The sequence below is a fragment of the Fukomys damarensis genome, unplaced genomic scaffold, assembly GCF_012274545.1.
Source record: "Fukomys damarensis isolate Sample0158 unplaced genomic scaffold, DMR_v1.0_HiC HiC_scaffold_16, whole genome shotgun sequence".
NCBI lineage: Eukaryota > Metazoa > Chordata > Mammalia > Rodentia > Bathyergidae > Fukomys > Fukomys damarensis.
This window is the reverse complement of record NW_022900928.1, coordinates 18,702,725-18,724,549: the sequence shown is the minus strand read 5'-3', so window position 1 is coordinate 18,724,549 and position 21,825 is coordinate 18,702,725. Positions and strand designations below refer to the sequence as shown.

Here is a 21,825-nt window from a genome sequence, read left to right as displayed (position 1 = left end):
GTGGTTGCATGTGGCAGGATTTCATCATTTTCAGAGGCTAACCAATACTCCAGTGGGCGTGTGCATATATACGTTTTTCATGTTTTCTTTATACGTCCCCCAGTACACATTTAGGCCATTTCCATATCTTGGTAATCGTGAATAATGCATGAGTGCAGTTTATTTGGGTGAGTTAGAAAAGAAAAGATGGGCAGTGTCTCCTTCATTTGCCAGCAGCCACGCCCCAGTGTGGCACAAACCACTGCGTGTGAGGACTGGAGCACCACATGCCCTCCCCTTTCAGTCTCACAAGTGACGCAGAAAAAATAGCTCAGAGCCCTCAGACTGGCCAGAAAAAATGAAAGCCAAAAGGGAAGGTGGCAGCACCCATGTGCTCCTGGCATTCAGTGACAGCCTTGCCTTTGAGTAGTTTTGACATTTTGGTACAGGTGATTTGTGTAATGAGTGCTGGGCTGCAGTTCCATTTTTCTTACGATGTAGAAATGCTTCTCTGTACACAGGTACATTTCCGAAACTGGAACAAAGTTATCGACTAGTTCTTGGTGTTTTGAGGTATTACTTCACAAGTACTTAGCAAATAACAGCAAGAAAAGTCTCACACCCTAGATCCGTGCCTTCGTACGCGCGTGCTGTTGATAGTCCTGTGAGGTATGAAACCGCGTCAGGGGTATAATAGACATGCGCTGAGTGAATAGACGAGTGAATGAAACCAAAGCAATGTGGGGTCTACAATAAGATCCATAAAGATGCACCGTGGCCTAAGCCCTCTCAGGCCCTTTGAGAGTGGGCCAGGGGTAAACATAGGGCCACATTAATAGTCACACAGTGTCTCCCTCGTTCTTGCTACTGTAACATTTTCTTCTCAATATTGTCCCCAGTTTGTCTGGGGGCCTCTCTGGGCATTTTCTCCCATGTCCCTTCATCCTGTTACGATGCTTAAGATGATGCTTTCCTCTTTCCTTCTCCTCCTTCTTGTCTCCTTGGCTGGTGTGTGCTTCCAGGCCCCTTTGTGAACATGCTCTTCTAGCCCATGCCACCAGCCTGTCCCCTAATGCTTCAAGCTTGCCACCACCCCCTCCCCCTGCTGGGCCTGCTTCCTGCACTGTCAGGAAAGTGGGTTTCAGGTGTCCCCGTGGTAACTGTCCTGGCGGCAGAGCCCTGCTGGAGCCCCTGGCCATCAAGTGTTCTTACTCCCCCTGACCTCTCTGCAGCAGTGGCCTGAGGTTTGCTGGCTGCAGAGCCCAGACTGGGCCTTGCTCCTGAGCCCTCCGGGCATAGGTGTTAGATCTCTGCAAGGCGGGAGGAACCTGTTTCCTTTTCCCATTATACTTTCTTATTTATTAAGTGGGTCCTGAAGAGTGCTGTCTGAACTTCTTAAATCCCATAGCTGTATAAAGCCAGATCTTCTCATTTTCATTTGCATCTTCCCTTTCCCTCCTCAAGTACAAGGTGACAAGAGCTAGAGACATCTCCAAGGGAGATTCTACCCAGGAAACACCGTGTGGTCTCCTTTGCAGAAAAAAAGGCTTTTAGTTGGAAGCTCAAAAGCAGATCACTGAGGAGCCCTTACTTGGGCTCTGTGTTCTTCTCCAGGACCTCATGAGTGCAGGGAACTACAGTGGTTGGAGAGGGGGGTTATTCAGAATCTCCCAGCATATGAAATGGAAGTATTTTTGCAGAGAGTTAACTGGGCAGGAGAGGTAGAAGCAGCATTGTCTACTGGAAGAGAGATGAACCAGGGTCAAATTCCTGCCCATCACCTATGAGCTGTGTGTCCTTGGGTAAGTTATTGGGCCCATGGTCATAAAATCTAACACACAAGGCTGGTATGAAGATTAAAATAACATCCATAAAATACCTAGCTCTTGATTAATACTTTCAATAAATGACTGTTTTAGTGTTAGATTACTTGTTTGTCATCCAACAAACTTTTAGTTGCCACCATATGCCAGAAGCGGCTTGAGATGAAAAGAGAAGATCCTTAAGGATTCCTAGTCAAGCAAAGGATACAGGAAAGCAACATTCCACTAATCAACATAAAATGATAGGGGATGGAACTCATTCTGTGTAAGCTCAGAAGAAAGAAAAGAAAATTTGATAGTGAGGGAAACCGGAGAAGGCTCTATTTGGGGAGGGATATTTAAACTATGGGTCATGAGGGATGAGCAGAGGCTTGCAAAACAAAGATAGTAGGTAGAGGTTTGGGGCAAAGGAAATAGCTTTATCAAAAGGCATAACTAGGAATTAGGTGTTAGGAGCATGGATTACAGGGTATGCGAGCTAGGACATGCCAGGAGTGAGGGGGTGGAATAAGAGGTTGAGCCGGCTTTTGAAGGATTTTGCTTGCTACTGAGTTTAGTCCTTGTGGTTCCAAAACAGGGAATCCTGAAAGTTAGGCATGGCAATAACTTGACTGTGCAAACAGTAAGCACAGAGATATTGACAGCAGTTCCATTCACAAGTCCCCAGGATTCACACCGGCTGAGACAATGGAAGAGGTCACGTTATTACAACATCCATTCTTCCCTATAGGCATTAATGCTGGCACTGCACCCAAGACCGGCCAACCTGCCTTCATGACCGCAGAGCTCCAGTCCTTCTGGGAGCACAGATCTCACGCTTCAGTCAACGCCCAGGGATTTTACCTACGAGCAACAGTGTTCTTTAAACACTGTCAGCTTGATGGGCTGCTGAGGAACTGGCCATTGGCTTTGTCCTCTTGTCACACTATCCTTCGACTCCCCAAACAGTGGCCAAAGGCTTGCTCTGTCTCAGAAGGTTGTGTCAATGGAATGAAAGGGTGGATGTATCCGCACTTTCACAAGTGTCACCTGGGCTTTCACTGGATCCCCCTATAAAAAGCCACTGAGCAGCAGGGAGGCTGGGGAGCTCCCCAGGGAAGAGCAGGGAAGCAGGAGGGTTTTGGATCGTGATGTAGGAGCGGAGGACATCCAGGAAGAGGCCAAGGCCCAGAAGGGGAAGCAGTGTCGACATGTTACCTGGCAGGACGAGGTGGCAGGGTCAGGGGTAGAGTCACGATGAAAGAAAGCCTGAGAAGAGGCAGGAGTGGGGGGTCTACTGCATGGACTTGGGTGAGCAGGAAGGGCTGGAGTTTTCTCATAGTCTTCTCTGTACCTCATTGAAAAGCATCTGGCTGGAGCGGTCTCTCCAAGGTCAATTAAGGAATGCGCATCCTGTGAGGCACTGCCTCTGAGCTCAAAAGTGTCATCTACAGACCCCCATGGGCCTTTTGTCTAGGAGTGGTGTTTACAAGCTTTAGTTTTGTTTTGTTTTGGGTACTGGGGATCAAGCTCCGAACCTTGCAGTTGCGAGGCAGGTGGTGGAAGCACTGAGTTAAATATTCGACCCTTCAAGTTTTTAATTACCAACATTTCATAGCTGAAAGAATTTTCATGAAGGTGTAGATGCCCTACTTTTCTCTAAACTGAAATATCAAGCAGGCTCAGGTCCACATTTCTGCAGAGTAACCCTTGGTTTAATTCACCCTAAACTGGCCCACTTCCGTCATTTAGGGCACCTGGCCCAGAAGGCATCTGAGTTATGATCCCTGTGCCGAGTGATTCTTATCCTGGCCTGGTTTTCTGCGATGCAGCTGGTGTGTGCTTAAGCTCTAGCCAGTCTTGTCATCTTGGTGGCTCATCTGTGACATGCCACAGGAGGGCCAGGCTAAACTCACACTTGCTCTCGGTATGTGTGGGACTCCTTCCCTGGGTGGATTCTCTCCCGACTGCAAATGAGCTTTAAAATCTGCCTTTTTCTTGTCAGCCATACTTGGAGCATTTCTTTCTTTTATGAGTCCTCTGATGAATAAGAAGAAATGCATATTTGCATTTTCATATGTGCCACATCATGTGATTTCTGTCATTCCTGAAGTGAGGTCTGCATAATTCTCAGTGTGCACCGATGTAAATGGGCTGCATCTATTTAATGGCGGATTTGGTCCAACCATGAATTAACTTCTTCATGCCCTGTTTCAAAATGCAACTGTGCTGGTAGTGGAGAGTATATATCCATTTCCAAGGATTTACTGTGCCAGTCTTCAAAGCAAAAAGAATATGGATTTTATTTTCATTGATTAACATACTTCCTACTTGCCAGAGCAGCTTGAAAAAAATCAACAGTAGAGTGTAAGATATAAAAACACGAGACCAAAAAATAAGGAAGCAATTGAGTAAATATAAATATCCACAGCAAAGCAAAACACTTGTTCTTTCTACTCATCTGTGGTCCGGCTCTGAAATTAAACTGCTGGACCTGAAGCCCAGTGAATCTGTGATCCACGTGGCCCAGGCTCTGAGGAGGACTGTTTCAGAGAACTGTTCCACACACAGGCCAAAACCCAACGGAGAAGGACCTCCATTCCACTCTCTTGCCTCTCAAAGGGCCCGAAAGGGGAACAAATCTTAACCTCTATCCTTACCTCTCCTCTCCAAAAATTTCCTGCACTTTTCTCACATTTGGAACTCTGACAGCTCTTCCTTTGTTCACTCTTCCTGCCCAAATCCTCCCTACCTATCTATTATCTGCCCATCTCTCCACCCATCCATCCACCCATCCATCCACCCACTCATCCACCCGTCTCTCTTCTGGCTGTATTCCTGCATCACTAATCCACCTATCTCTCTAACCCGCTATCTTTTACTTCTGGGGCTCCATCCATTTATTGATTATGCAGGCCTTAACCTCCATTTTTGTGGTTGACTCAACAACTTTACGAGTCTTGCTGAGGAAGAACCTACTCTGAGAAGAGACAGACACTGTGCTGACAGTGATAGGATTCTTTTCAGACTCCAGGAAGCGGGTGAGGTCTTTGAACACTTCGATGTTATTACCTTATTCTGCCTTTACTGAATGCTGGCCGTGGCCAGGCTCTGTGCTGGGTCGGGAGGTAGGGGAGGTAGGCAAAGCTCAATGCAGCACAATGGGAGGGGCAAGCAGTCAGTGGAAGCACCCACCCTGCTCAGTGAATAGCGCCCTTGGAGTTGGCACTGGAGAGGTAAATGGCCTGTGGGGCATTGAAGGGACTTGCTCTCTGGTAGGAGTTTTCTCTGCCTGCTGGCTAAAGGCCATTTATTTGCATCAAAGCTCTCTGAGGTGATGCCCTTGCATGAGGCTGCAGGCACCTTTGTTTGGAGGAAGGTGGGGGCAGGGGTGCCCACCCAGAAAGAAGAACCAGGCCAGGGGTGTTGAGCGCCACACATTTAGCCACAGCTGCTCATAAGCCAAGAGGCTCAAAGCAATCAAAGACAGATTCTCTAATCCCTGATGGAATGTTCTGGAAGGCTCCTCCAGTGAGCGCAAGATACACAAGACAGACAATCAAAGTGTTCTTTCTCTAATGAGCTCTCAAATTGGAGTCTGCTCAGCAAATCACTGACTTTGGAACTTCAAGGTCTTCTCAGGGGCCACAGTATTGTATTACAGCTTTCCTTTTATTAGCTGTGTGACCTTGAACAAGTTACCTTGCCTCTCTATGCCTTCATCTATAAAATAGCTATTACACAGAGTAGAATTAAACAGGTTGATCCAAAAACAGAATTTCCAGATAAAATACAAGATGCCTAATTATATTTGAACTTTAAATGAACAATGAATAATTTTTTAGTACAAGTATTTCCTTATATTGCATGGATCCAACCTGGATCCACTCACCAAACCTGGTGACACTGGATGGAAAGCCTGTGGAAGGGGACTTGGTGCCTGGTAAGTGCTCCCTAAGTGTTGAGTTTTAGAGTCCACTGTTATCCTTGCAACAGAGTTAATTGCCTTGCATTTGACTTCCAGGAAACTTGCTCTTGGCTGTGGGTCTAATCAACCATTTTGAGCTAATGTAGGAGGTAAGGTGAAGTAAATTAGCCCCTCTGGTGGGGCAGCCAGGCCGCATCTACACAGAGCATCTGGCCACACAAGCCCAAGTGCTCTGTGACTCCTAGGAAGCCACCTGCACCTGGCTCCACCCCTTTCTCACCTGCTGCTTCTCAAGGAGGAGAGGCCTGGCTGGATCATGTGGATCATGCAGCTCACAGACACAGGCAGCGCAGAAGCGAGTGTGGGTAGGAGGGAGTGACAGCTACATAGATCTACCATGTGCTGGGCCCTGCCCCACACATCCCTCCTGTTTCTCACTTAATCCTGTGAACAAACCTCAAGATACCCACCTACAAATCGGGGGTGATGAGACCCCCTAACTTTATAGATTCGTGATGGTGACATGAGAAAAGTGAACGCCGAGCGTGATGTTGGTAACTGATACATTTCTCTGCCCCTTCCGCCTATTTGGATCCCTAACCTGACCCACGGCTGTGCAGCTTGTCAATAGCAAAGGTGACTAGGCATGAGTATGTCCTTCCCACCGTCACACCGCTCCTCCAGCTGCCTCCCCTGCCTCCTGGCCTCCCGCACACCTCTGATATTCTTGTCACTCTAGGGGAAGGTGCCTCTTCCTCCAGAGAGCTCCCAAACTAGAATGAGGCTGCATTCATAGCAAGAGGAAAGATTGCAGAGCAGAGGGTGCCCTGGGCCACTGCCCCCTCACTGGCTCATGGGCCCGGCCTCTCCAGAGGTCCATTTTCCTCCCCGGAGTCAGCCAAGCACTGCAGGGCTGGACCATGTCCCAGCAAGCTCACCCAACCCTAGGCCAGTGGGTCACATTTTGTTCCACTTAAATAAATGTTATAGAAACATTTCAATGTTTATTTCACTCATAAATTCCCAGGAATGCACAATAGTTTCCTAAGTGCCCGAGCACAGGGACAAATAAAGTTCAGTGTCATGGACGGGAAGAATAGCTCCCAACCCCCACGTGATATCACGTGACTAGGCCTGGGCCAGGGACCCTAAAGAATAGCCCCAGCCCAGCTTTGCTCCTGCCTAGTCCCGGATGTCAATCAGCATGGGGTAGTGAGGAGTGGGATAGCCCTGGACTGGAGTCCCACCTTGGCGACCTGACTTCCGTGTTCTCAAACACTATATGGAGCCAGGCTTGTCTCAAAGATACAAAGAGATAAAGTAATAATACTGTAATTACGATGGTGGGAGGCAGTGCGACTGTTTAGTTGTTTCCTGTATCCCGTTTCCTCTCCTAGAATCTGGAGGGCCAGCAGACACAGCTCAGGAGAAGCCCCAAACTAAATTCAAACCCAGGCATCTTGACCTCAATTACCAGAGTTTATCTCTCTGTACCTATAAAGTACTAAGCAAAGCACCAAGCCCCGGCTCCAAAGGGATGTTCATACTCTTGCAGCATACAAGGACTCTCAGGGAACTTGCTAGAAAATGTTTGTTCTAGTGGCAAGTCCTAAAGCCATGGGAGGGAGCAGAAGTCCCTTTGCTGAGGTCAGTTCCTCCCCGCCAAGCCCTGTGGATGATTCCTTGGTTCCCCACAGACGATTCCTCAGTGTCCACCCTGTTCATCTCCCGTGTGTCCATGGCCTGCCCTGCCCCCGGTGGACTCTCCTGTCATTGCTGACTTTATTCCAAGTTGCTGAGGATCAATTGTCACCAGCCTATCCTGCTTTCCTCATCGCTGTTTTTACTCTCATGCCAACAGACCTCAGGAGTACAGAAGTACACACCATGGCTGTTATTCTGTTTCCATGGAGAGTAGCTCAGCCAGCCAGCTATTCTTCCATTATCATCTTCTTTCCTCTCCTCCTAGTGCTATTCCTTTTCTATCTCATCTTCCCATCAGTCCAACTATTCAACCATCCAGCAGGCCAGTGACCCACTTAGCCTCTTATAGCCATCCACCACCCATCCTCCCCTGCGCTCCTACCACATGCTGGGCCTGTGCAGATGTGGAGGTGGCCATGCAGAAGACATGGTCTTGACCCTAAGTTTGACACAGTTTGACAGGGTGACAGAGAAACAGGGAGTGACGAGCTACTCCATTGCTCATGATAGGAACTAAAGGCAAGTACTTCCGAAACACCATCTTCCCAGCGGTGGTGAACCTGTGGCACTTGTGCTGCGGAGGGCTGTTTGTGTCCTTGAAAGTTCTAAAAGGTTCGCCAACACTGACCTAGACATTCGCACAACTACGATCTCTTAGCTCTTACTCTGTGACAGTCCTCTTGACCTTTCTCCAGGCTCCCCCCTCTCCATAGATGATGACATGCTGTATGCCTGTTCCCAGTGTCTGGAGCCTCTGGTGCTCTTGACCCCGGCTTTACTGTTGAGTAGCATCAGAAAGAGACAGAGCTGGCAAGAACACCTTGGCAGGAAACTTAGGCTTGGATCTCCACTCAATGGCAACACAGCCAGGTGACTTTTGGTGATTATATAACCTCTCAGACTCAGTGTCTTCTTCTATGAAACAGAGTCAATGTCTACTACCTTGGAGGCAGGAGACCACACAACAAGGGCCCAACAGACCACCTCCAGCATCTCATACATCAGATCCTTAGCCTGTGTTAATAACTTATTCAATATTATTTCATTATTGACTTTACCTGAGGCTGTTTTTACAAAAATTGTGGTAGGATAAGTGGAAATGGCCTCAAGGAAGATGAATTCAAAATCCTAGATGACAGTATTCAAGCACTTCCTCTGTGGTTCCTGGCAACTAGAGTGCACTTATTGGCCTCAGTTTTCTCATCTGTAAAATGGGATATAACACTACCTACCTCCAGGCATTTACTGTGAGGTTACTGTGAATTAACCTCTTAGAGAAATACCTGGCTTGCAGGAAGCAGGAATGAGGGTTCCCCTTTGCAAATTTGGAGTTTTTTAAGTCCTTACTGGGCTCCAAGTATTTGACATGTGTTATGGATTTCATCTTCTTCTCCTTCCTGACAGAAGATTGGTTATTTGGGTGATAAGCCCTATTCCTTCAGTGGGGAGAATCCACTTCACAAGGAGTCACCAGGAAAACGTAGACAGAACCAATGACGACATTGGCTAAACAGTTGGGGCAAATGAGATAGAGAGAGAGACAAGGCATGTGCTTTAAGTAGTAAAATTTCTTGCTAAGCCGTAGATGTCTTGAGAGAGCAGAGAGCAAAAGTCCTCCAGTTCTGATCAGAGAAGATCATGAGGTCATGAGCAAATCAGATCAGAAAGTGAGCATTCATTCAGTTGTAAGTCCGTCAGGATATGAACTCCCTGAGATCAGGGCTTAGTTAATGTGCAGCAAACATTTGCCGAACAAATTCAATAGACATTTGTTGAGTAAATGTTCCTTATTTCTTTGTTTGCCATGTGTAAGTGCACAGTCATCTGTTTCCTGTGTGCAAACCCCACTGTAGGATAACGGGGTATTTTCTGCACTAGAAAGAAGAAAAACAAAAAACAGTAGCCCCCTTTCTGTGGCTTATAGCTGAGACACTGGAATCCAGGCTTTGCAACTTCCTTTGTATATGACCTTAGAAAACTGGCTTAACCTTTCCAAGCCTTCGTTTCCTGGTCTGCAAAATGAGTATAGCCGTAGCTCCCTTATAGGAATGTTATTAAGTTAACTGGGATGCTATTAAGTTAACTGAGTGTGAAGAGGTGATTAGTTTCTTCCCTCTTATCTGATTAAGATACCACTGCTTCCAGCTTCCGTTCTCCTGGAGAGATGATCTCTGCTCTGCCTACTTCACAGTGGTATTGGAGGATCAATTGCATTGACAGATGTGGAACTTTCTGCAAACCGCTTTGTGCTGAATTGGGGACTGGGCACCTACTATTAGCTGTGATCTTTAATTAGTACTTTATTGATACAGATAATAAACCTCTGGTCAAGATATGCCTCGGTTTGAATTTAGCTTCAACTACTTACTTAGCTGTGTTATATAGCACTCATTGCTTTTCTTCTTTCTTTTTTAAATTCTTCATCTCTAAATGGAAATAATAATGGCACCTACCACACGAGGCCAGTGGGAGGAGTAGGGAGATAGCTATTGCCATAACCTTTGGCTTGCAGGTGAGGAAACTGAGGCAAAATGAATAACTCATTCAGGTTTGTACCTGGGAGGGAAACCCAGGCTTTTCCACACTACTGTGCTCCTTACACCTGTGAGCCTATGACCGAGAGCATCCCCGTGCCTCCTAGAAGCCTCTGGCTGCTTGGTTGTCTCCTTTCAAGAGTGCAGAGCAGGGGGTCGCCTCTGAGTCCAGCCTGGGAGCCAAAGTGAACCCAAGAAGCATCTCAAACTGCACTGACACAGAGCAGAGAGAAGTGACTCGCTCTGATGGCCCTTTTCCAATTCTAAGGCCAAAGAGGCATTGCCGTGACTGGAAGTTCTCGGTGTCCACAAACAGAACCTGTCCTGGGGGCCACACAGAGGGCTGCTTCTCCAGAGCACGCTCTGACCTCTTCTCAGTTACTTAACACTGGGGCAGGAGGAGGGAGGGGATGCTACTGGTCAGCTGAGTGCTGCAATGACCTTAAGCTACAAGATGCCACCATACATCAGGGTAAGCATCAATGTCTGCCTAGGGCATGAGAAAGCAAGCACAGAGAATTGGCTTGACCTCGTAGGTGTGCCTAGGCCAGGCCATGGCTGGTGGTCTGTGTTCCTCACTATGCCCCACACTGTGTTTTATCATCTGGCTGAAGGGAATAGGGTGGTCACAAGGGCAGCACTGTGTCTCCGTGGGATGTGTGCCCTGGTACTGCTTCCCTGGCCCTGTGGCTTGTATAACTGAGAGGACAGCAAGCAGAAAGGCTTTGGGGTGACCCAGTGCCACAAGATACCATGCTTTGGAGGTGATAGGACAGAATGTTCTCCAACCTGGGCCCCTCTCAGACAAGTGGCATTGGAAGGATGCTCTGTTCTTTGCCTGCTTTGTGGAGTGGGAATTCACATGGTGCTGGAACTTCCGGATAAGCCCTCCTGGCCAGCCCGCTTCCCTGGCTGCCTGGCCTCTGCCACTCCCAGGGATGCAGGCTCCAGCCCTCGGAGGTTCCAGCTGGGCTTGGGCGGCCTGACACTCCCCGGAAGCTGTGGCTGTCTGCAAAGCCCAGTGTGGGCTGTTTGGTGGAAGCAAAAGGGGAAGAAGCTCTTAACTGGCCAGCTGGCTTCTGGAGAACTCAGGGAGGCCCAGAGCCTGGCAGGAAGGGCAGAGTACGAGAATGTACAATCTCAGGTGGACCCTTAGTCTGAGTGGCCAGCTGCCCCAGCTCTGTGTGTGCCTTAGGGCCGGGCTGAACAGGCAGAGTCTAGGAGACAACAGCTAACACTGGTCTGGGTAACACACAAGGAACCACAGGGGTGACGCTGTTAACAGACTCTGTCTCAAGGTGTCTGGACCAGGATGTGGAGGAGCTGGGACTCAAGCCAGTTGGGTCTGACTACAGAGCCCATACTCTTAAACCTGTGCTTTGTGTCCTCCCTGACAGGACTCGGGCTTCCTGGCTCCTGGCCACCTGAATTTCTCACAGGTCCTTCTGCTGGGCTCCAGTGATACAGAAGCCATCAGAACCTGCAAACTTAATACATATTTCCCATGAGCACAGAGCTGGAGGGCCTTCTTCATGCACCATCAGAGCATATGCCACCATTTTGTAGCAATATGGTTCTGGCTCAAGGTCACAGGTCACTGAGCTTGTGGGAAACTGAAATTTGGAGCTCTGACCCTCGACTGTGCAGCCAGCTCATGCACTCCTTCCCTTGCTAGGCTACCCCAAGAAATTCACCTTCACCTTGGCCTGATGGAGCCAAACCTACATGTGGCTTAAAGCCATGAGGATAAGAAGGACCAGCAGGTCATTCTGGGGTTTTGTTTTGTGCCTCCTGAGATTGTGGTTTGAAACACCTTTTGATTAAACAGGTGTGGAGTCAGAAGAACTGAACTCAATATCAAAGCCAGTCTTCATTGATGATGGAGTTGCATCTTATCTGATCTGATTATTATTACCATTACTATTATTACTATTACTATTATTTAGGGATGCTTATATTCTTGTATGCAGTTGTTTGAGGAAGGTGTCCAGGATTGGGGAGCTAAATGTTGCATGAGACTCTGCCTCTAGGACACTGTCGTCGTTGGTGAAGTGGAAGGGTCAGTGGTGACCACCGTGGGAGAAGTCCAGGCTAGGGAGTGAGACAGAGTCCAGGAAAGTCACAACCTGAAGAACTGGAAGCAGCCACGTTTGAATCCAATGTGAGAGCTCTGCTCGGTGCTGCCATGCCCACTTCAGCCGCCGAACTCCCAGAACTTGGCACACTTTGAGTGTTTTTAATAACAGAACCTACAGGGGCCCAAGACATCCAGGGTGGGTATGGGGTTCTCAGTAAAACCTTGAGCTTCAATCTTTGGACAGAGAGATGGGGGCTCAACCTTCTGCCATTCAGGCATTCAAGGAAAGGGCATCCTCCATCCTCAAGGATGCCAAATTCTGCATCATCATTTAAGCCTCTTGATCTTGGGACAAGAAAGGCCTTCCTTAAGTATTTGCTGTCTAAATTCCCACAGTCACGATGTGTAAGAAAACAAACATCATCATAACATGAAAATATTCAGCAAGAATCAGCCCCTTTGGAAAAATAATGCTCACTCATACACTTAGCAAGTGTCTCTCCCATCTGGCTCTGGTCCGTTTGGATGGCTGTCAGACAGAATAGGATGATACAAGCTCACTGCAAACCAACTGCAAAGTCCACAGAGGCAAAGAAAACAATGTCAGAGAACTTCATGCGCAAGGTCTTTGACCAGTGAAGATCAGATAAAGCTGGATCTGTTAGCAAATGAAGAAAAAATGAGGAGGATAGCGAGATAGACTCTTCGAAAGGGAACGATTAAAAGATTTAAAGAGATCCTTGGAAAAATAGATGGAGCCCATAAATATTAATCAGTCTCATAATGATCATGCTGTAAAATAAAACAAGAAGAATGCAGAATTATGTGAATAGTTTGTTGGTATATCAGCACCAAGATCAACACTCAATCCATTCTTCTTTCAATAAAAAGTAATGTATTAATCTATATTCTGTAGTATGTATAACTAAAAATAACTTGCTTTCATAATTTCATTTGTACAATAAAATCTCAAAAATATCCTCTTTAATGAACTTACTTTCACCATTTCCTGTTTTCTGATAAAATTTTGCTGAAAGTTTTTTTCACTATTTACTATGAAATTTTTGATCTTTATTTTAAGCACTTAAATGGTCTTTAGCTGGTGCCAGCTACCCTGGCATGACTGGGCTCGCTGAGGAGGCAGCTCTTTTCTAAATCTTTCTCCAGTTTAGGAGGGAACCTGTGGGTTCGGGTGGCTTGATACCATGATGCCTCTGTCAGAGACAGCCTACATGGTTCCACACTCAGGGTCTGCACACTCGGTCATTTCAAGTGAACTTGGGGTAGAGCATCCCCCAGTGTGGAAGCCTGACGCCTTCCCCCAGCGCCCAGTGCAGCAGACCCTCTGGCCAGCTGGAGAGCTGTGACCTCAGCCCGGGACACTTGGCTTGGCCCCCAGCCAGGTTAGCCACGGGCAGGGAGGGGGCACTTACTTGGCTGGTGGGGCTCTGGGATGCCTGTGGCTCTCCAGGGGGCTCCTCGTCCTCGGGAATGTGGGGCATGGCAACCTCCTGGCCAAGGGGCCGCGTGTACCTGGAACCTCCGCTGCGTCAGCCTCCAAGAGGCCTGGGCTTCGCAGGCTGGGAAGACGCCAAAAGGACAAGTCAAATCCCTTCCCATCCCTGTCCCAAGCTGGATTCCATTTCCAGGAACCACAGAGACTTCTGCTTGAGTTTGCATCAATGCTGGAGGTCAAACTCGGCTAGGAGCAGGCACTAAGAATTACATTTCCTCCTGCTCTCTGGCTTTGTTTACAAAGGCAGAGGTGACCTTTTACGTCTAATTTGGTCCTTACAGTAAACACAGCTATCCCAGAAGGGAGAGAAGTGCTTCAAACTTCTCAGAGCCACAACTGATGGAGGATACTCTGTCAGGATGGAATGATATTTGTGCATCATTCACTAAGCACCTCTGGTGGCAGCTGCTACCCTAAGAACATTACTAGAGTCATCTAAGTGACTCCTCGTGATGCCCTCTGATGCAGGCATTAGCAGTCCCATTCTATAGACCAGGGACCCGCCTCAGGGTGGAAGCCCCTGGCCCCGAATCACACAAAGAACTAAGAATTTACACCTAGGGCTTCTTGACCTGAGACCAGGGTTCTTTTCATGATTCCATACCACCTTTCTTCACTGCGTTTCCTGACTTCCTCCTCTTTAGGGAAAGAAAAGAACATGACTTACTGAGTACCTACTGTGCCCTAAATCCAAGATGAGGGGACTGGTGGAGGCTACAGGTGGAAGAGCCAGAAACTGCTGCCACCTCCCATGATATTAGGTGTCTTCTTGCCCAACAGATAGGGCTGGGAAGGGCCTGATAGCTAGAGTGCTGCAGGCAGGCTGGCACCTGGCATAGCTGGCAGAGGCCACTCGGCCAACAACACACCTTCATGCCTAGCTCCCTGACACAAGCAGTGTCTAGTTCATTGTGGATACTCAAAAGATTCATTAAAAATGGGTTGCTGATTTGTGTTTAAAGAACTAGTCACCTTTAGGCCTAGAATGTGTCAGAGTGGCCCCAATCTTGGCTTTTGTCATTTGTCCTGCATAGGTGACTCCACTCTTCCCCTGAAACAGTTGGGGCGACCCCTGCTGGTCACTTTGAGAAATCTTGTCAAAGGTAGATCGGGCTGAATCATTGTTTCTCCAAAAAACACCCACTTTATATGTACTCCATCAGGCCTATGTTAGGAGCTGGTGACACAAAGGCGATGAAGATATGGTCTTGGCCTGCAAGGATCACAGAGTCCAGCGGTGGAAGGCAGGTACTAATGGGGTACATGTTTTGAAAGTGAGAAGTTATGAGACCTCAGGGAAAGGTCCCTAACTATGGAGATTGGGATGATGAGACTAGGATGGAATCATAGTGATGAACCCAAATTAGAAATGGTGTTTGAGCTCATCCATGAACACTGAAATGTGGATGGAATCTCTATGGACAGATGGCTGGGGCCAGAGCAGAGGAGATGAGCCAAAAAAGAAGAGGAGAAGCCATAGTGGGCAGATTTAACCTGGCGTTTGGGGATGAGAGCGGTAGGGCTGGGGCTGTCATGTCCCCCACGGTAAGTGGCTGTTGTATCAATAAAGTGAACATCATACTCACCCAAGGGAGAGCTCCACGATTAATTTCTATCACCTTTACTTAGACTCTAGCAGCGGTACTGTCAATGGTGCTGGCTAAAGTATATGATAACAGAGGTTGAATGTAGCAGGAGTACCTGTAAACCCTAACTTTGCCAGAAAAGTTAGTGGCACCTCTCAGGAACCCTCCTAATAAGTGTCATGTGTGCAAGTTCAGCATGTCTTTATAGGAATATGGTTTCCAAAACATGAGAGGCAACCATTCCTCTGCAGGCTAAGAAAGAGTCAGATTAATTGAGGTCTTTTTAGGAGAAAGAGGACACCTGGAGGCCAAGGATTTGTGCTTAAAGTATTAGAGACCTTATCTAGACAAGAGAAGGTGCAGGGGGAAAATACAATCTTTTCTTAGGTACTTGAAAGGCGTTCATGTAGTTCTAGTATCCCCAAAGGACAAGCATGTGACCAGTGACCACAAGGTCAGAGGAAGAGAGGGAAATGGAACCTAATGGCTGGCACCAGGTAACCATGACACAAGACACCCTTTTGGTAGTGAAATCCTAGTCCTCGGAGAGTTTCAGCAAAGGCTGGGTTAAGGGTCGCAGAATTCCTAACCACAGGAAGGATCTTCCCCAACCTAAGAATCCCTGGAATCCTGGACTTTTCCTACTCACAACAAGCCACGAGGACCCTACTCTCCACTGCAGAACTCTGCCATTTTGATGTTCCCGAATCACATCAGAAATATCCCCTTTCCCAAACCTTCCTTCCCTTCCCCCACCTCCTTCTCCCAAGAAAGACCTTAAGCCAGTCCTAGGTCAGAAAATAAAACAGGAACGAACGAAGCCAGACAAACACCAAGGTGTCAGCTGCCACAGGATGGGAGTGGAGTGGATGCTGGCTGAGGCCTCACCCTTGCCAAGATGAAACCCCAAGCTCTCAAGGGAGGGGAGCACAGCCCCGCCGGGCCATTCCCACGCTGCTCCTGCCTTGTTTGCTTTCTCTCCTATCCATTATTGTAAACTTGCTGCTTAAAATAGCAAGGTAGAAGCCGATTCCCTCCCCCGGGTGACATCTGGGCTTTGAGGGAGCTCGTGGGCACGCGGACCTCACATCCATCACGGCAAAGTTTGGAATAAAAACCTCCAGGAAGTGGCGATCTAGAGCATGGCCCATAAAAGGAGAAAACAGTGTGTAATGTTTGGTCTCCTGGCCGGTCCTTCTTCACCCCACTCCCCAGTCCTCCTGGCTGCCTCTCCCCCCTGGTCAGGAAAGGCTAAGTGGGAGGGTGCCGAGAGCCCACCAGATCTCTTAACTCCTTCCATTCTGCCACCAGCCAGTGCTGAAGTAAAAAACTGGCACATTTTACAGAAAGGGAAACTGAGGTGCAGAGAGGAAAAACAACTTGACTGGGTCCGGTTACCTTTGTACCTGCTGCAAAGTACCCGAGAGCCTCTGCTGGGATAACTATCAATCACCTGTGTAACTGGAGAGGCTAGAAGTATCTTCCTGCTGCTTACGAAAGAAAGTAAACAAATATACTTTTGTTCCTGTTCTCCTACATCAGATACTTCTAGGTTGCCTACCAGATATGGGACAGAGTCTCAGCCCCTTGCTCAAAATCACACAGCTAGTAAAAGACAAGGTTGCAATCTGGGCTAGCTGGACTCCAAAACCCATCCTCTTTCCCCCTCTTTCTCCTGATGAGCCCAGGGTGGTTTGTCCCCCAGGTGGGAACTGGACTGCTCTCCAAGCCAGGCCAAGGGTGGGGGTGGGGCAGGAAAGAGGCGACCACACCGCGCACCTCAGTTGTCAGGCCAGGGGTCTTCTGAAGGCAGAGGGTGGGCCTACAGTCTGAGGTCGCAGGCAAATGCCTCCATTCATCCATCTGCTCAGGGAGTGTCATCCTTCCCTGCCCACCGCACTCTTCCGTTCATACCACGCTCCTTAGTTTGCTCATCCAAGGGTTCCTAGCAAGTCCATACTTGGGTTGGGAGCACAGGCTGTGTCCTGTGGGGTCCTGTGGGCTGCAGCAGCCAGGCAGGAGGAGCAGGGAGAGCTGCTTGATAGTGGTCACACAACCCAACTCCGACCAATGTGCACCTCCATGTTACCAACCACAATGGGGCAAGGGAGCCTTGAAAAGTCCCAAGGACTCGCTGTGCCCAGCAAGCACGCGGCTGTCATCAGGCCGAGAGGAGGGTCTTTACATTGGCACTCCTCAGCGCTGTTTGCACCTGAATACTTTTACTGTTGACTACCATTTCGAGCAGTCCATTCCTTCATTGTACGGATGAGGAAACAGAGGCACGAAGAGGCTCAAAGTTACTGCCTGTAAATGGCAGAGCCCAGAGCCCACCGCACATCTGTGTGACTCTCCAGGTCCTCGCAGGGCTGAGCCTGCTGGCTGTGGGCGGCTTTCTTGGCAGGCAGTGGCCTCTCCCAGCGCCTCGCAACGTGCCCAGTAGAGATCAAATCCCTCTCTGAAGCCACAGGGTCGCAGGAGCACAGGCCGTGTGCTGCATGGCTCTCGCTTAGACTGAAGGTGCCGAGAAGGGTTAAGCAGCAAGGCGTTAAGCCCACTCTACTGACCTTTGAGAAGTGATTCAGTCTTCTCAGAAAGGAGGGCTTTGTTCTTCCAGCTTGGAATTTTTGCTTTCATTTAGCACACAAAGAATGTGAGAGAGATTAGACTGCTATTAATACCCAGCCTAGCCTCTCTCTGGATGAAGAACTGAGTCAGGAACTGCTTGTGGAGACTGCACACACATCTCTCTCAGCTGCTCTGCAAATCTGCAGGGCCCAAGGAGGGCCTCTGCCCACCCCCAGCCCTCCTCCTACTTTTATAGACCAGGAGCTGAGCGCCAGGCAGGGCCAGCGACCCGATCAAGGCCACACTGGGAAGGGACTGCATCAGAGAAAGCCCTTGACCCCTGATCCCTAGGTCTTGCTGAATCTGGTAGCTTCTGATGCCCAACTTTGGAGGCTCTGCTTGTGGAACAAAATAAGCAAATGTGTCGGTGCCCTGAGAGCTGGGCTTCTCAATCTCCTCCTCCCAGTCTCACTGTCCTCACTCAGGGCAGCCTTGGGGAAGCTTTCTGGGCATCGGAGGTGAGCTCAAAGTGCTGCGAGAAGTGTCTGTGGATCCCTGGCCCTGGCCAAACTGCAGAGCTTGGTGCTGCACCCCAAAATAGGGCCTAGAGAGTACCTGCTTTGGGGGCACCCCTGCAAGAGAGCCCGAGAGCTCAGCAGATGCAATCTAAATGCCCCCTCTTCCTCGTCCTTGATGGATTGGCCTGCCCTGGCCTCAGTTTCCTCATGTGTAAAATGGAAGTAATAGTGCCGACCTTTTCAGGTTGTTGTAAGGATCAAATTAGGAAGTACCTGAAAAGTGCTGGCATGCAGCAGGAACTCCCTGAGTCCTTCCCATGCCTGCACTAGGCAGCTGAGTTTGCTCAGCCTCAGCATCAAAACCCAACCGTGGCCTGGGTATTCTGCTGTGCACCCTTGGTGGTCAGAAGCCCAGACTGGTCAAGGAGACACAGTCCTGCCCTGGCCAGGTCTCCTCCTCTCTCTTAGCAAAGAGGTGAAACATCATCAGACACAACTAGGATTCAACCCAGGGGGCCATGCATTGTGACAACACTGACATTCGTCCTCTTGGTAGGCAGCCAGGGGCTACAGGGAGTGGGTTAAGAATCACTCTGCAAACATTACTGGAGAGAGAGGGGGTCCAGGGCTGTGAACATCCTAGGTCAGCACTGTGGTCATCTCAGGTCTGTTCTGAGCTCTGCCCCAGGATGATGCTCTGGTCAGCCGGAGTTCTGTGTTATAATAGTCCTGACTCTAACCTGTGGCCGGCCTTGGGTCCACGCTGTGTTTGGTCCTGGACCCGTCCTGTGCTCAGACCTAGGTCATGCTGTGCTGGTCACTCCCACATCTGTCCTCTGGTCAGTCCTGTGTCTGTGCTATACAGGTCTGTGCTGTGATTATTCTAGGTCAGTGCTGTGATCAGTACCAAGTCTGCCTAATTTCAAAGCCCCGGTTCTTTCTGCCACCCCTGTGGTTAGGTGAGTGATCCCAAAGGACAGAAGAGAAGTGCACCCTAGCATGTTCCCTCCTGGAAGGGGTCAGGCATGGTGCCCATCCACCCAGGTGCTTGGGCTGCTCCGAACAAGTGGGTGGGTGATTGGTAGCACAGGACACAGCCACATCCAGCTGTCTTTGGGGACCTCAGTCTCTCCTCAAAGCATACAGAGTTGGATTGCAGAGCAGAGTGGGGTCATAGGGACATTTGGAGAAGTGGGTATGCAAGAGGAAGCCTCCTGGGTGACAGAGAGGAGAAGGTGAAGAGCAGGAAGATACTTTGCCCAAAGCTGTGCCCTTAGCACTGCTCTTGTAGCTCATTGGCTGTGAACACAGGGCAGTGGCATTTGAGGAGGCTACCCTCAGAACCCCAACTCCCCAGGACCTGCTCCTGTCTGGGAAACCTTCTCAGGGCGCAGTGTCTCTGGCCACTCTCATGGATCTCTATGGACCTTGTGGGCTGAGGCTGCCCTGGGCGTGGGGTGGGAGCACCAAGCCAGGTGAAATAGCCCCCAGCGCGCCTCACTGCCCTGCACCTCCTTTTGCGCTATGGCTTTTTCTCTGGCCAGCGGGGACAGTGCTGTTCTCCCTGACCTGGGAGGGAAACCAGCAGAAGCAGCAGCAGAGAAAAAGCAGCCCAACCCTGCCTTGTAAATCTCAAAGGTACACAGAAAGTGATCAAGGTAGAGAAAAAAGATTTGGGAGAAAATATCACAAGTACGGTTAAAGTCTTCCTTCCCCTGGACTAATACGGTTATGGGGAAAGAGAGGCACAGAAGCAGGGCAGCAATGACAATATAGATGCTAGAGGGTCCCTGGAAGAGGTCTCCCCCGTGGAGAGGGAAACCCTGAAGTCTGAGAGCAGAGAAGTTTGGGGCCCCATTCCCCACACAGAATCTTGAGGAGAAGACCCCGAAGAGAGGAAGTGGCCATTTGGTGTGTCTAGATTGGCCAGGCCTTTAGACATCCTTGGAGTGAGGGACAGCACAGTGATTTCTGTGCTCCAGAAGCACAGAATTGCCAGGCCCGACACTGCCTTGAGAAGGAGGATTCAGTGGTTATCTATGAACCGCGGCCTGACTGGAAACTTGACAGACATGTTGTTGAGTGCTGCTCAGGGTACACGACGTGGGGTGTGAGGGCATCAGCCTCCACCTGGTCTTCTAGCCCTTGGGAAGCCCTTGGAATCTAATGCTCCTCTGATGGAAGAAGAACTGGGATGAGAAAACTCTGAAATATCTGAGATCCTTGAAAGATGATCAAGCCAAGGCTGGGCCTCACCGCTCCCCCTTCTCCTGCTCCGACCATGACAGGAAGTAGTCAAAACATCTCCCCAGGTTTCCTTTCCAGCTTGTTCACTTCAGCAATTCTTTTTAAAAATAAGTCCACTTAAAAACATTTTTTCTTCTTGGAAATATGTGCAATTGCTCAATCGGGCAGTTCAAAGGCTCCGGGAACAGCAGAAAAGTATCTGAGGCTCCCATTTAGCTCCAAGCAGAAATAAATCTAGCCCAGTTTGCTTTGTTCCAGGCTGGCCAGTGGCCTCTTCCCTGAGTCACTCGCTGCAGGGTGACATGAGTCATCATCTCTGGGGTCAACAACCACATCGTATTCCTGGGTCTGCAAGACCCCTTCAAGGCCCAGGCCTCAAGGGGCTACCAGGAAAAGATGTAGGGTCAGGAGCCACTCTGGGGGTCTCTGAGCCTAGGTGAGAGGCAGGTGACCCTCTACCTCATGCTTTGGGGAAGTCTCTCCCTGCCTGAGTGACTCAAAAAGACCCAGGGTAAGGTTTTCAAGGGTTTTGTCCATATGGACCTTATTCTAAAGTAACTTACATAAATTTACAATGAAATAAATTATTTTAAAAATAAAGGAAATACCCAAACTTACCTCTTTCTTATTATTTTATTGGGCTTTACTACAATCTGCACCCTTGTGATGCCAGACTTCTATAGCATGGAGTCTCTAGTGAGCCCCACTGCCCACTGGTTCTTGAAACTGCCCTCAGTGATGTCCACTTAGTGGCTTGAGGCTGGCTCTATCAGGAACATCTATCAACAGAAATGAGCAAATGCTGCACAGCGGGGTCCTCGGTCCCTCTGAGAGTCAGCTGTTAAGTATTTACCAGCACATGGCAGAGCTGGCCAGTCCCCGGCCCTTTGCTGGGGTGCAGGAGGGGTGTGGATGACATATTAGCACTCTGTCATGGCACAGTGATGGAGATGTGACTGTCAATGACCTTTGGATGACTTCTCAAGTATATCAGGGATCCCTTACCCTCACCATGTCTCAGGCAGAGTCCATAAATTTGTGCCCTGCTCAACTCATTTCTGGTGCCCTAGTGAAAGGTATCCAAGTGAGAAATCCAAAGTCACCATGACTTCCTCTCTGTATCCCTCCACATGCAATTAGGCTCCAAGTCCTGCAATCCTAGTTAGGAATGTCTCCTCCTCCTCTTCCTCCTCCTCCTCCTCCTCCTCTTCCTCCTCCTCCTCTTTCTTTTTTTTCATGTACTGGGGATTGAACTCAGGACCTTGCACTTGTGAGGCAAGTGCGGCACACTAAGCTAAATCCCTGGCCCTTGGGAATGTCTTCTGCCATGCCCCTTCTCCCATCCCTGCCACTCTTACCATGGCTC

General features: G+C 49.1%; 1 protein-coding gene across 1 annotated transcript in view; it reads right to left on the bottom strand.

The window, feature by feature from the left end:
• Positions 1–13,704, bottom strand: part of Irag1 (inositol 1,4,5-triphosphate receptor associated 1) — a 72,233-nt gene extending 58,529 nt beyond the window's left edge. Inside the window, 3 exon segments of the mRNA XM_010615272.1 lie at positions 13,458–13,546; positions 13,549–13,575; positions 13,578–13,704. Coding sequence (XP_010613574.1) covers positions 13,458–13,546; positions 13,549–13,575; positions 13,578–13,704 — 243 coding nt within the window.
• Between the last annotated feature and the right edge of the window lie 8,121 nt (positions 13,705–21,825).